Below are 16,230 nucleotides of genomic sequence, written 5' to 3'. Positions count from 1 at the left end.
AAGACACTTAATTTGCTAATAAATTTGTGTCTAAAAATTACGCTTATTTTATTTTCTAAAAATCTCACCAGGAATTTGATAGCATTGACTTCCTTAAGATCCTGGCTTATATGGATAATTTTAATCACTTGATTTTTACTACATAATTTTAAACTGGGTTAATTGTGGATAATTTTACTTACTTGATTTTTACTATATAGTTTTAAACTGGGTTAATTGTGTCTAGTTTTAACCGATTTAGATCCAGCCAATGTTCTAAGCTATTAATGGTATCACTGCCTCTTTGAGGAATTTGTTCTGTAGTTTTACTTGGAATGAGAATGTGTGTGTCATCAGCAAATGAACTGAATCTTAAGTTACATTTAAATATAAATCAACTGTGTGAAATTGAAACATGATTGGGCTTAAAATGGTACCTTGTGTGTCTTCCCGTGAAATCATTTTTCTGTACAGAAATAATTTCCTTGACATGATATTAATACTACTCTTTGCTTTCTTTCTGTTAAGTGTGAACTGAACTATTTCACAGCATTACCTTCAGTCAGAAAATCAAACAGTTTTGTTTATTTGCACTATTTGCCTTTTACACACATGGTAACAAATGTGTTCTCCCACAGTAGCTTACTACACCAGATTGTAACCAACCTCCTTTTCCACAGAATACTCATAAGTGCTTGAGAGCACCCATTTATTTTTTCATACTTCACAGATGTCTGGATACAGATTGAGAGTTGTTCACCAAAAGATTTTAATGTTGCAGTAATAGTTTGCTATAGTTTTAAACACACACACACGACATACACCTGATGCCGAACTATTATTTTAACACATACACTACACATGTTCCGTATACCCAGATAATGAGTTATAGAATGGATTCTGTATTTTGTACCAACCTCTCTGCTTCAGATTTGCTTCAGCTGCTACAAAACTGTCATAAAGGATGCAGTAGATGTGACTGAAATTGCTCTCAAAGAAAGTTTTTGCCTCCTCGACATCGACATGTTCTGCAAAAAGAAAAAAATTATGTATTTCCTCATATGCAATTTTAAACACAGCTGTGTGTGTGTGTGTGTGTGTGTGTGTGTGTTGCACCAAAAACACAGTGAAGCTTTAGATCTCGTTTCTAGTGTTTCTTCATGACATCTGAAAGTAAATTAACATTATGCCATGGAGAAAATACAATTTACAAAACTTAACAAACAATGCGTTATCTTTCCTTAGTTCACCAAAATTTACTATCACAGTTCTCAATAAACAATAGATATTCTTAGAAGTGCCTATAAAAAATAGGTGTATACGGGAAGCTGAAAACACACAATAGGTTAACATTAAAGTGAATTATCAATACAAAACATCAAAGCACAGCCACAGCTATTTTTATATGTGGTAATATTTGGTTATGTTTTGCCAACTGCAATCAAAGATGTGATCCAAAAGAGGTGGCACCTAAAAGGACTAAAGGTAAAGAAATACCCTGAGGAAGAAATGGGCGCTATAGACATTATTTGTGAAGATGGTGAACCTTGTGCAGAAAGAGAACAATGTATTGTCAAAACATAAAATAGGATGTCAGGAAAAATTAAGCTAGAATCAAAGATACTTAGCACCACTCATGAGATTTTAAACACGGCAGAAAAAAGACATAGGCAGAGAACTTAGGTAAACATTGCGAAATAAGCTGGAGTTTTAAAAAGGACAATATAAAAACAAAGATAGAAGCAAATACAGGTAAACAACAATGGAAATACTGTTGATGAACATGTTCCATGCATCACATGAGCTAACTACAAAGAAAAATTTCTACATCAACTGAGAACAGTGGAATGTTTCCCTTTATTATAACCATATATATATAAATATATAAAATAGAGGGAAACATTCCACTTGGGAAAAATATATCTAAAAACAAAGAAGATGTGACTTACCAAACGAAAGCACTGGCAGGTTGATAGACATACAAACATACACACAAAATTCAAGCTTTCGCAACCAACGGTTGCTTCATCAGGAAAGAGGGAAGGAGAGGGAAAGACGAAAGGATGTGGGTTTTAAGGGAGAGGGTACGGAGTCATTCCAATCCCGGGAGCGGAAGCGGAAAGACTTACCTTAGGGGGAAAAAAGGACAGGTATACACTCACACACACACATCCATCTGCACACACACACACACACACACACACACACACGCACACACACACACACGCACACACACACACACACACACATATATATAACAGGTAATAGGGACATCTTCAATATTGGAAATAATACATGCGCAATTTATATTACGGAGATGAGCTAATTTATAATGAAACCCTACTGGAAACTACTGACAAGGGGCAAGGAAAACTCCCCATCACACCCTCCTCAGATTTAATGGTAAGATGGTAACAGTGGATAGTCCGTCAAAAACTGAACACAGATCAAGTGTGAAAAGAAAAAAGAAGGTGTACAGAACTGTGAAAAAAAGAAGCAAAATACAAACAGTGAAAGGTTCACATTTAAGATGTGCAACATTGAGCAAACTTGAATAGTCTCATGACCTCCAGATGTACGAACCTCCTTTCTTCTACACAAGTACCACATTTATGCCTCTTGACTTCCATTTTGGATGATTTGACTCTTGAATTCCTTTGCTGTAATATAGTTTACACTCGTTTATTTGTCGTTTTTATTTCTGTGACAGGTCTATAGGGTAACTCGCCTGCTCTCACAATACATCACATTTACTTACGACAATATATTCTTACCACACGATTCATATTCTATAACCAATGTATAGTGTGACAATTGCCCAATTGCCGAGACTACAGACAGAGTAGGTCATAATTTTGTTAAATAAAAGGGAGGGGGTGCAAGATCTGAACACGGATCTTCCACTTTGCAGTCCAACAGTGTTACCACAGAACCATGACGCCAGAGTTATCTTGTAATCTGCTCGCTGTTGCACATCTTGAGGTTGGACCATTTGCTGTTTCTAGTTTTCTTCTTTTTTCACAGTCCAGTACACCTCTCTGTTTTCATGCTTGATCTGTGTTCAGTTTTTGACTGGCTACCCACTGTGCCATTTCACCACTAAAATGAGATGATAGGGGGGGGGGGGGGGGGGGGGGTTGGGTGCGATGAGAAGTTCCCCTCGTTCTCAACTATAATTTTCATATTGTTATTATTATACACTTGATATAGGTAAACACTGTAATCTTGATGCAGTTAATGCAGTCCTGTTTGTTAAAACTGTTATGAATTATGTGGAAGTTTCAGCTACAGAAAAACTCCTCTCATTGGCCAATCAAAAGAATGAAAAGCATTTCATAATATAGGCCTCAAAACAATTACTTTTCTATCATATTTCTTAAAGACACTGTTGCGCATCTTAGTCAATACAATAAGGAGGAAAATGAAGGAACTGACACCATCTGATCTCAGAGAAAGCAAGTAAATAAGTCAAGCAATTTAATCTGGATAATTAAATATGGAGACAAAAAGAAGCCATGCCAAAACTATACAGAATTTTTTTAAAAATGGGTATTGATGTAAATGATAGGAGATAATTTGTCAGTTTTCTAAGAAGAAATGGACAATAATAGAAGCAATTGCCTATGAGAAGCAATGCCAGAGCAAAAGATGTTCAACAAGATTGGCCATTTTCACCATATTTGCAAAAGAAGCCGAAATCAAAAATGAAACAGTATAAAGAAAATGTTTACAAAAAAGTAACAAAAAATGAACTACATAAGGTTTGCAGACAAAAATGGAATCTTGGAAAAATCCCCAGCAGATCTGATCATCATACCTACTTAAAAAAAAAAAAAAAAAAAGAAGAAGAAGAAGAAGAAGAAGAAGAAGAAGAAGAAGAAGGAGGATGCTTGATGTGTTTCCTTTCAAGTTTAGAGGCCACTCAGAAAATTGGAGCAATTAAATATTATCTTCTCTCTCTAACACATTAAATGGAATCTCCAGGAAAACAGGCTGGTCTTCACTAAAGAGGATAGACTCTTTGACAAAGAGGCCAGATTAGAGGAGCAGGATACAGGATCATTTCTCTAGATAGTGTCAAAGAAAATAACAGTCAGTGGTGTGGTCAAATTTTCAAATATTGTCATACATCAGATTAAAATGGTGACCCTCATCTAAATATTTACCGATAACAATGTACAGTCATTTTTTCCACACTTAATTTTCTAAAATTTATCAAACCTAAAACCGTTCAGACCCTCCTAAACAGTCAAGTTAGTAATTTACTACATCTCTGTGTAAAATATTAATATTCGCCACAAAATTTTCTGGAAAGCAACTCATTGCATGAATCTTGTTCACAGATGGTAACTCGGAAACTGTTCCTGGATGGGCAAGCCATAGCACATCTTTCAGCCACCTACAACACAGAATTCACTGTTGTTGAATCTCGAGGAGATGTTGGTAACAGCAAGTATGGGCTCCTAATACAATGTAAAGTGAGTGAATTGGGCTGATCTTAAGTGTACATGCAGCTAGTATAACAGTGGACTGCACTTCCCTCCCCCCCTCCCCCCCCCTCCAGTGGCCTAACAGACTTGCAAAATGTGCAACCATAAACAGCTGGGAATCACACAAAGAATTTATCACACGTGTCTCTTCACCGTAATTGCTACAAACATTTTTAAATAAATGCATTCAGAAAGCAAAATTTCAAATTCCTTCAGCACAGCAACCATTAAGTTTATTATCAGAAAACAAACACTAGGAATGTAACCTTATTTTAACACTCCAACGCTGCTCCTTAATTTCAAGTCAAGAAAGCAAGACACACACAGATTTCTCTGTCAATTTTTCAAAGCCAATATTTTTTGCATATTCCTCTAACTCTTCCCCTAACCCAATTGTCAGATACAACGCTGCTCCTTAATTTCAAGTCAAGAAAGCAAGACACACACAGATTTCTCTGTCAATTTTTCAAAGCCAATATTTTTTGCATATTCCTCTAACTCTTCCCCTAACCCAATTGTCAGATACAAATGACATGGTCAGAAGAGAAGTACAGAGAGAAACTTCAAACTTACAGGAATGCCACTGAGTGATGTCTTCAACAACCTCCAACATTTCAACATGTGAACACCCTATCAGCTTCAAGGTTGCATTACAAGAGAGCACTGTACACTGCAGTAGGGTGGTGGGGCTGTGCTGACCAAGAACCATGATACAGCTTCTGCAGAAATGGTCTTCTGTTGGTGTAGCCCTACCTATTGAGGATTTAAATTGTTTTGTACAGCGCTCTTTCACTGCATCCATATCCTGAAAATAATGGAATGTTCACCCATTGAGATATCAGCAGTTGTCGAAGATGTCACTCGACTGCATTCCTGTAAGCTTTTTGAACATTTTGTATGCTAGGAGAAACTCAGGTTTCACGAGGGAAAATTTCTCTACAAAGAGGAAACACTGAACAGGTCCCCTTACTATGGACCTTACACTGTTAATATGGAAACTTCCTAGATCTTAAAACTTGTACTTGACAAGACTCAAACATGTGACATTTGCACTTTGTGAGGAAGTATAAAACAACTTTAGGGAGGAAACCACATTTATTGACCATAAAATGTAACTGGAAGCCCCACACCTGTAACTACCTGGCAGTGTTATGGCTCCAAACATAATTGCAGGTCATCACTAGGTTAGACAGGAAACCTACAACCTGAAAGCCCACAGAAGAAACCTGGTAGTAAAGCAAAGTAATGCACAGCCAATGTTCTCTCTGGGACAGACACTGGAAGTGGCTAAGAAGTTTCCTGTTTTTATAGATCCATATATGTGTGTGGTAATCATTTGCTCAAAGTCCTTCCTATGCACCATAGGACTCAAGTACAATACCTATTCAGATAGGTAGTGTTTTACCAGTTTGCGAAAGAATATTAAACAGCTACTTTTCGAACATCTGCAAAATGCCTTGTCTGCCTTATTAAGCTAGATAGTATTTAAAAAAATACTATGAAGCAATCTAAATCCCTGTCATGAAAAATAAGCATGGTTAGAGAAAACAGACTGGAGTTAATGCAAGGGCTAAGGCTGCAAGTTCACGGTCCAAGAATCAACAGCAAGTGTCCTTTGTGTGTGCAACAATGAAAAGCAGAAGTATATTCTTATTATAAAGTTATCTGGGGTGCAAATGCTGGGATGGTTTCTTCATCAAGGCCAGGCTGACCACATATCCTATCCTCATAAAAGCATGCTTATATATTCTGTGTGTGTGTGTGTGTGTGTGTGTGTGTGTGTGTGTGTGTGTGTGTGTGTATTTTGAGTTAATTACTTTCGTTATACTGGGTGGATATAAATAAACATTCACTACTTGTGCTAGTGTACACAGAAAACTATTTCCCGTATGGTTACCCAACTTTATAGGAATCATGTTCAGACTGAGTGATGCAGGATTTGCATTGCTAGTAGTGTTAGTATCATGACTTGCAGTTAGGTGCCTGTAATGGTATGGCAACACAGAGTTTAAACACAAGCATCAGTGTGCATTACATTTTCAGTCTGTGACCAGAGCTATATTCGTAAAAATGTTTTATCAAATCAACAGCAATAGTATTATGCTCTTTCTGCGTATCGACACATTAAAGGAATACAGAGAGATCCTCTAACTGCTCCAGGACTGAAGGATTCTGAAGCTCAAGTTAACTGGCAATTTCGATATTTCTCTGGAGAAGCCAAAGGTCAATTGTGCCACAAATTGTTGAAGAAGTTACTATTGCCATGGCTGTGAATGCTGGACACAATGTGCGATCCTTGAGGAGTGCCCAAGCTATCACAACAGCTGAGCATTCCATGGTCCCTTGTTCAAAAAGTTGCTCGGAACAAATGTGAAATGTTATCTTTAGTGCGGTTCCAAGCTGTTATGACATTGAGCAACGTTTGCAAATTAAAATGTGTTTCTTTCAATGCTTTATTCATTATTTCTCTTCTGCATGTCCTCACGAATGCTTTCATAAAGTTTCATTGTCCTATGATCATTTGTTTTTCATGGGGCTCCTCTCAGGAACTGGGGGTAATTTATAAGCAACCTATATTACTATGATAAATCCTAAATCAATGTGAGATGATCCTTGGGTACATAAATGAATAAATAATAAAATGATCACATCAACATCAAAGTCAATGGAGATTGGCTTTACCTCATTTAGATGAGCACTGGTCAGAAAAGTGACGACAGTCTCTCTACGAGAATCATTCCAGCATAAAAACTGTGGAAAATTTAACTGTAAATGCTGGATAACAGTTGTAAGCTTGCTTGTTAAAAACATGGATCTAATGCCAAAAGACCATTCACAAAACAGAAAATCCTACGCAAGATCAAAGACAGTTTAGAACTGCAGTGTGTTCCTGGTAACAGTTACTCTCCGTCAACCCTAACATCCACAACTCCTTAACTTTTCCACAATTTAACCTGATCTTTCTAATGTAAATCAGATGTGTAACTTTCGGTCAATTGTTCAAAAAGTGTCGACTTTGGAGACATATGCAAACCACTGTAGACGGTGTTAGGAGATTTGTTTCCCATATCAAGTCAAAACATGCCTGTGATCTACAGCAGCACTGTAATGATCAATCAGTGAGGCTTTTTCCCACTCTTCTGACTAACTAGCTATTCCAAGACAGAACGCACTGGTTCCTGCTTGGTAGACCAACAAAAAATGTGGAACGAAATGCTTATTTGCAAGAGATGGCATCATTGCATACATTTGTTTATTATCATGGAAATTTAAATGACATTCTGTTTACTGTTTTCGAATATCACATTTTGTTACTCGCAAATCATTCAACAATCATCTGACAACGTTAACGTGAAGGTGTGATTCACACAAAAATACACTACTGTAAGACAGTTAACTGAATGATTCGTGTGTGAACTTTGTTTAGGTAGCTAAAACAGCCAATAAGATTAACAATAATACTGGCCTGATTTACAGTAACTAAATAAGACCTCCAACATTAGAAATATAAAACAAAGTTCCTTTTGACAGATACCTCTTCCAAAAACTACAGTGACAACCACAATAAAACAAAATGAACAGCTGAAAACTAGGTGCACTGCTCCATTGACAGAGGACCGCAAACAAGTCGGGTCAACAGTAATGAGGAATTATGGGCACAGAGGAAGGAGACCTCACTGCTTATGTCAACTAGGCTTAATGTGATTCTGGTCAGCCCCAATAAATAAATTGATAATAATCATGATATGAAATAGTAAAGAAGTTCCCTTAATTAACAAATACTTGTAGGAAAACTCAACAGTAAATTTAAAAAAAAAAAAGGTTTGAATCTTGAGAGACGCCTTCTTTAGACTACTTCTATGGAAGGCAAAAACCTGAAATTTATATTTTTGTTACAGAAGTTTCTGCTGACTTTTCTCAAGTTCTACAATATGTAACCGCCTGTCTATATTAAAGTTTTCCAATACATTATACTTCATTAAACACATTTAAAATGTCCAACAATAAGTGTTTTTTAATCATAACTAAAACATATGAAGTTAAAATGTAGCACTGAAAACCAATAGCATACACATCAACAATCAGTACACTTGTCTGTCCACCTTATAAAGTTGGAAGCTCTTTAGTGACAAATATGTTATACATATGGCAGAAGTACTACTGCTGGCACAGGAACAGAAAGAATTTTTTATAGTAAAAATAATATTCCTTTTGCTGTCATTTTTATAGCTTTTTATTTAGGATACCAGTTTTAACTATAAAAAATTTTTAAATAATAATTTGTCGTACCTGGAAAATAACTATGATAATTCCCTGATGAATGTCATGAGGCAAAAGTGTCAGTACTACATAATATGACAATTCAATAAAATCGGCATTAGGGTTACTAACCATCACAACAGTGTCAGAGCAAGGAAGCATAAGAAATGTGAACTACAAATGAAAGAAAGGAAGCAGGTCAGGACTGAGCATATAGATATCCTGTGACAACTACCTGAATCCACAGATAAGAAAACTCAAAAGAACAATGTGATGAACTAGCCTAAAAGTAATAGTTACAACCTCGGAAAGCATCAACACGCTATTCGTACTCACCAGTTATCAGACAAGCACCAATGAAAAAAAAACATCAATCAACAAGGACAAAAGTACAAAATGGGAACATATAGGAAACATTCCAGAAATGACCTGTATTTGGAAAAGTATATCACACAACTGAATCATCAAGGAGACCAAAAACTGTACTGCAGCAGCTACCAAGTCTTCTATGAATTGAAGACAGCATAAACAAATCAATCACACCAGTTAAATGTAAAGCAGAAGCAGCATATTGTAAAAAGCAAGAAAGGTTGTTACCGATAACAGTACTCTTCACTAATGAGTATTCTTAAAAGATGACTTAAATGAGCAAGGGATCCCAAACCATCAACTGCAGTACAATTAGACTATATCTCCATTAAGAAATTATTCCTCTCATTTTGCCTCATATACATTCTCAACTTCCTTACACAGCTACAGCTACTGCTAAACAGTTAAAATATGACAGCAATGATACTGTATTCAGTTTTACTGTTGCACTCATGCCCCCCGCACCTCCCCTTCCGACCCCCAAAGCAAAAGCTACACACATTCAGGAAAATAGGGAACAACAGATTTTGATTGTAACAATGATAACCATAATCTGATAAGAATGTATGTTACACCAATATGTTCAATATAGTATGATATCTCTGCACATGAGTCTTACATTCTAAATACCAAATCATCTTCTCAACGAGAAAACATTAAGGAAGCCTCACGAACTGCAAATAATCCCATTTGCATTTTACGAGCCATCATACTTATTTTATGACACTCCTTACTTCACATAAAAAGAAGCGCTAACATTCTACCTTTGTGAAATTCACTACAGTTACCAGTCTATTTAATGAAACAGGAAACCTGCTACATTCCAGTAAGTACTGTGGCAAAAAATTCTAGAACAGATTCTACAGGGGCATAAAAAATACATCAATATTGAACTTTAAGAGGTTCTCTTTATATTCTCCAAACTTACATTAAATATTTAATGTAGTAGTTTGAATTTGCAAGGGGAAATGAAGGTATGTTTGTGCAATGTGCAATATCCACTAAGCAGGCCTGTATTTCATAAGTAAGCAGGTTTACTTCATTTTTCTCTCAGCCAATGACATAAAATTGCTGTCAATGTTTTTGCTTATATCAAAGTCATTCCAAATACGTGCACCCATGGATCAAATTGAACTGTAAAACCATTCTTGACTTCACTGCTATTCAGTGTTGTTATATATCTAACTTGTCTTTTTCCACACACACTGAAGTGAATGCATGCGGCATGGCAGCACGTTTGTGTTCTGTAGTCACTAGTAGATGTTCACTGCGAGTGCAGCAACAGTGTAGAGAACTGTGAAGAAATAATGGTGGTTCATTGGCTGATTTGGTGGAAGGGACCAAACAACGAAGCCATCGGCCCCCTTGGATTATGGAAGGACGTAAAAGGAACTCCCGAATGCGAGTCCAGTGTGCTAATCACTGTGCCGTCTCGCTTGGTAGAAATGAAGCAAAACTCTTTTTACATTATAAAATATCATATGTAAATTGTGTATGAATAAAAGACCACTGTACGTTAGGGACCAACCAAATGAGGCAGTGAAGTTGTTAATGCACTGGCAACCTCATATTCAGGAGGATGGAGTTTGGCTCTTTTCAACCACACTGATCTACGTTTTCTGTAGTTTTCCTAAATCATGTCACGCAAACACCATGGTAAGCCCTTCAACAACGCCAAGGTTGAGCACCTGTCCAATCTTGTAAACACATCATTTATATTTATGTGTGTATACATATTTATTTTTCATCGTATTATGACAATATATCTTATTTAATTCTCAGATGATCCCCGTGTGAATGAATATACAAATAAATAGATAAAATAAATAGCCCAAAAACATAATAAATAGCTTACGAACTCTTTTACATGCAATACTCATCAACAATAATGTCACTGATCTCCAAAATAGGCATGTTTACTAAAAACATCAGAAACAAATTCTATGAAATAAACAAGGCTAGCATGGATAAGTTTTAATAGTGTTTATATCCTTCAATGTTTCTCAACTGTGAACAAAAACATGGGCAACCTTCCATGCTAGTGTTAATTTCCTTAATAGTTTTAACCAGTATGTTAGAACAGTTACAATTATGGTGGTATGTCAGAGACGATATCAACTACAACCAATAACATGATATAATTACACACTTACATCCATTTTACGGACACAGCAACAAGAAAAAACCAATACCACACTTTCACAGATATGAAAGCTAGAGAACTATATCTCACTGACTGAATGCAGAAATGCTGTCACTAATTAAGCTTAATGTAAATGTCATCTATAATAGGGTATGATTTTGCACTCACTTCTACAGAATTCCCTATTTGCACTGCTTTATGTGAACAATAAGAAATCCAAACAGAAATGTAAATCTTTTCGCATCACAGTTTCTCAGTTCTGTATTCAAGAAACAAGTCTCTCGAGACCTCAAAACTGGCTTACACTTCTCCATTACTTCTACCTTGATAATGTATGAAGTGACAAACATATAAATAAATGAAAAATGGTGAGAGAGGGTGTATCTTTCCAATAAACTAGTCAAATAAATAAAACTACTGAAAATTTGTTAGGGAGCAGTCAAGTGAGATGAGAAACACTGAATGTCCTTCTCCCCATTCGAAATTTGCTCAATCGCCACGGAAAAGAGGGGGAGGCGGAGAGGGGGGGGGGGGGCGGCGGCGGCGGCAATAAATCATGTTTTATCACGATTGAAGGATTCAAGGTTGATGATAACGGCTGAGGATAATACGAAACAGAAAAGTCGCATTAAATGTCAAAAAACAATCACAGTGCTACGCCTGATGAAGTTTATGGAACAAAACAAGAAATCTGCATTAAATGACATATCAAAAACAATCACAGGGCTACGCCTGATGACGTTTATATGTTAGTGACATGCAACATTCCAGCAATAAATAGACCGACGAAAACAAGTTTCACCAATAACAATAAATGCTGCATCAGCTCGGATCATTGTTAACTGTCGAAACGTCTGTGCTAACATTCTCAAGTAGGGTGGTGTGACACTAATGAATTTACAAGATGTTAATAATCTGAGAATTTATTGCACTATGTATGATACAGCGTCCCTGAAGAGCTGAAACAACGATCTTAACAAATAGTTGTTCCTGTGTAACTGTGAAGGTGCTCCAGGCAAAACACTGTACTGGTCTAGCCAGACGAAACCTCTGTCCCTCCTGTACTTACCCAGTACAATTCTGAGATGCTTCAAACGTGTAGCAGAATCTTTCTTCAAATCCTGGACTTTCTGAGTCGACTTCTTGACGTCTGCGTGAATTTTTTTGCTGAACATGTTTCTTCACGAAAGTCTGCAGTAATTACTCCGAACATACATTATCCAAAATCAACAATAAATGAACACAGCATCGAGTAACACACGCACATGATAAACCTCTCCCACCTTCCTACCACCTCCTAGTTTGTTTCCTCTGCACTGTCATCTATAAAAAGCTACGTAGATGTGCGTCCCTTTGACAGCACTGAACTCGGCCGCGTATAGAAGGCGCTCCAATGGTATAGCTTCTGATGGTGCATAGACCACTATAATTAATACTTTTTATGATAAACTGTTCCCCTCCTTCCAGTTGTAAAAGAGAAAATACGTAAGTAAGTATCAACCATTTTCTTGTTCATGGTTTTAGTGAATTATTTCTCTCTGTCTTGTTGCTAGTGGTAACATATTTAACATCCGAAAAATTAAAATTTTGAAGTATCTTTCCATTCTTCACTGACATGGAATGGTTCCTACATGAATCATTAACGTTGCCGAAAACGACTCAGTTTCCCCTTTTCCTTGTGACATTAATCTACGGTGGCTCAGGGCAACGCTTCGTTCGTTTTAAATCATTTTTCTCCCTTTCAGAATAATTTTGTTGTGATTTCTCCTGTCTCACAACCGCTATTCGATCCGTTTTCACTTCATTATTCTTACGTACATGGAAGTCGACTGGAATTTTTCAAGACTCCTATGGAACGAAACAGTTTTTCATCGACCCTATCCTGACTCCTCATCTCAGTTTTCCGATATTGTATTACAATGTACCATAAACTGAATTTTATTTTAGTCAGACGACAGTTGCACCTATTGACTTCCAATGCTTTCTCTGTCTTCAAGTCAAGAATTCTTCCCTTCTTCCTGCACTTCCAACAATAATTCTGTTCTGCGATCCGACGAACACTAACAATTTTTTCTATTCTTCTTTAACATCTCTTCAACTTCATCTTTGTTGATCAATACTGATCAGAGGGATAGAAATTCTATGTCTCTTGCCCTGAACATCTATAAGAAACAATGTTATCTTCATCTATACTTATACTCTGCAAGCTACCGTGAGGTGCATGGCAGAGGGTATGTCCTATTGTACCAGTTATTAGGATTTCTTCCTGGCCCATTTACGTATGGACCGCGGTAATAGTGATTGTTTGAATGACTCTGTGCATACAGTAATTATTCTAATCTTATCCTCACGATCCCTTGTGAGTGATATGCAGGGGGTTGTAGCTTATTCCTATAGTAATCTTTTAAGGCCTGTTCTTGGAACTTTGTCAGTAGATCTCTCTGGATAGTTTACGTCTGTTTTCGAGAGTCTGCCATTTCAGTTCCTTCAGTATCTTTAGGACCCTCTCCTATCATTAAACGAACCTGTGACTATTCATGCTGCTCTTCTCTGTGTAGATTCAATATCCCCTGTTTGTCCTATCACGTACAGGTCCCACACACTTGAGCAATGTTCTAGGATGGCTCGCACAAGTGATTTGCAAGCAATCTCTTTTGTAGACTGACTGCCTTTCCGCAGTATTTTACCAATAAACTGAAATCTACTAAGTGCTTTTACCCATGCCTGAAACTATGTAATCATTCCATTTCATAACCCTACAAAGTTTTGTACCATATTTAGAGCAAGTTGCCACTCTCTGCATCACTTTTAAATCTTATTAACATCTGACTGAATATTTATGTAGCTTCTTTCAGATAGCACATCACTACAGATAACTGAATCATCTGCAAGAAGTCTGAGGTTACTATTAATATTGTCTGCAAGGTCATTAACACACATGAACAGCAAGCATCCCAGCACACTTCCCTGAGCACACAAGAAGTTACTTCTACATCTGACGATGACTCTTCATCCAAGATAACATGCTGCGTCCTCCCTACCAAAAAGACCTCAATCAAGTCACAAATTTCACTGGATACCGCATATGATTGTACTTTTGGCAATAAGTGTAGCTGTGGTACTGAATCAACTGCTTTTTGGAAATCAAGAAACACTGCATCTAACTGGCTGCTTTGATCCAAAGCTTTCACTATGTCATGTGAGAGAAGAGCGAGATGGGTTTCACAAGATCGATGTTTTCGGAAACCACACTGGTTGGCATTGAGGAGGTCATTCTGTTTAAGATATTAAGTTTGAGCTCCGAATATGTTCTAAGATTCTACAACAAATTGATGTCAAGGATATTGGATGGTAGTTTTTTGGATTACTTCTACTACCCTTCTTTTAGATTGATGTGATCTGTGCCTTTTTTCAAGAACTCAGCGTGGCTTTTTGTTTGATGGATCTGTGATAGATTATAGTGAGGAGAGGAGCTAACCCAGCTGCAAATTCGGTGTAGAATCTGATAGGGATTCCATCAGGGCCTAGAGCCTTGCTCAGTTTTAACGGTTTCAGCTGTCTCTCAACACTAATATTTATTTCATTTCTGTTTTCAGTGGGACGAGGATTAAATTAGGAAAATTCTGCTGGGTTTTCTTTTGTAAAGGAACATTTAAAAACGGAGTTCAGAATTTTAGCTTGTGTTTTGCTACCCTCAATTTCAGTTCCTTCTCATTCCCTAGGGGGTGGACACCAAATTTGGTATCACTAACAGCCTTCACATATGACCAGAATCTCTTTGGATTTTGTGAAATGTCATTTGACAATATTCTGCTACAGTAGTCACTGAAGGCATCACACATTGCTCTCTTGACAACCAAAAGCGTTTCATTCAGCACCTCTCTGTTTAGAGCTCTACACTGTGTTTTACATCCATTATGCAGTAATCTCTGTTTCTTTAGAAGTTTCTTTACAGTGACTGAGTATCATGGAGGTTCCCACCCATTATGAACTGTTCTACTGGGTGCATATCTATCCAATGTGTGGTCAATTATTGTCTTAAACTTGATCCAGAGTTCCTTGACATGCTCCTGACCTGTGCTGAACGTTTCAAGTTCCTCATTGATTTTTTATGCAGTTTACAAAACATACAAAATCTTTCTGCTTATTTTAGTTGTTCTTTGCACTTCGATAATCTTTGTTGCCACAACTGCATCGTGGTCGCTGATCCCAGTTTCGATGTGGATGTCCTCAGAGAGGTCAGTTCTGTTTGTTGACATTAGCTCCAACAAATTTTCATCATGAGTGAGGTTCCTAACTATCTGTTGAAGTTAGTTTTCAGAGAAGGCATTTAGCAAAGTTTCATAAGATGTCTTATCACCCCCATAACTAAGCACTCTGTCTTCAGGCCACGAGTGGCCTACCGGGACCATCCGACCGCCTTGTCATCCTCAGTGGAGGATGCGGATAGGAGGGGTTTGGGGTCAGCACAATGCTCTCCCGGTCTTTATGATGGTATTCTTTACCAAAGCCGCTACTAATCGGTCGAGTAGCTCCTCAATTGGCACCACGAGGCTGAGTGCACCCCGAAAAATGGCAACAGTGCATGGCAGCCTGGATGGTCACCCATCCAAGTGCCGACCACGCCCGACAGCGCTTAACTTCGGTGATCTCACGGGAACCGGTGTATCCACTGTGGCAAGGCCGTAGCCACCCCCATAACTAACAAAACTGTAATTTTCTCAATTTATTGTTGGATGATTAAAGTCTCCACTAATGATTATAGTATGACTGGGGAACTTAACATACATGGGAACTGAGATTTTCTCTGAAGTTTTCAATTACATCAGGAGATGAGTCTGGTGGGCGACAGAAGGATCCAATTAACTTTTTACACCCATCTCTGATACTGAGTCTTGCCTAAACAGTCTCACATGCAGCTTCAATTTCTGTCTTGGTGGATTTGAGTTTCTTGTCTACTGCAACAAATACACCACCTCAATTTCCCGT

General features: G+C 37.5%; 1 protein-coding gene and 1 pseudogene across 1 annotated transcript in view; both read right to left on the bottom strand.

Moving 5' to 3' along the window:
• Positions 1-12,546, bottom strand: part of LOC124601302 (probable Rho GTPase-activating protein CG5521) — a 253,206-nt gene extending 240,660 nt beyond the window's left edge. Inside the window, exons 1-2 of the mRNA XM_047136237.1 lie at positions 12,311-12,546; positions 897-1,007 (exon numbers count right to left, since the gene is read on the bottom strand). Of these exons, the coding sequence (XP_046992193.1) occupies positions 897-1,007; positions 12,311-12,416 (217 nt within the window). The 5' untranslated portion in view covers positions 12,417-12,546. The remainder of the gene's footprint in view (positions 1-896; positions 1,008-12,310) is intronic.
• Positions 12,547-15,814: 3,268 nt separating this feature from the next.
• LOC124561037 lies at positions 15,815-15,932 on the bottom strand (annotated as a pseudogene).
• Between the last annotated feature and the right edge of the window lie 298 nt (positions 15,933-16,230).

The sequence above is a fragment of the Schistocerca americana genome, chromosome 1 (genome assembly GCF_021461395.2).
Source record: "Schistocerca americana isolate TAMUIC-IGC-003095 chromosome 1, iqSchAmer2.1, whole genome shotgun sequence".
In the NCBI taxonomy this organism is placed as follows: Eukaryota; Metazoa; Arthropoda; class Insecta; order Orthoptera; family Acrididae; genus Schistocerca; species Schistocerca americana.
Note: the sequence above shows the minus strand (reverse complement) of the source record. Positions and strands in the feature narration are given on the sequence as shown.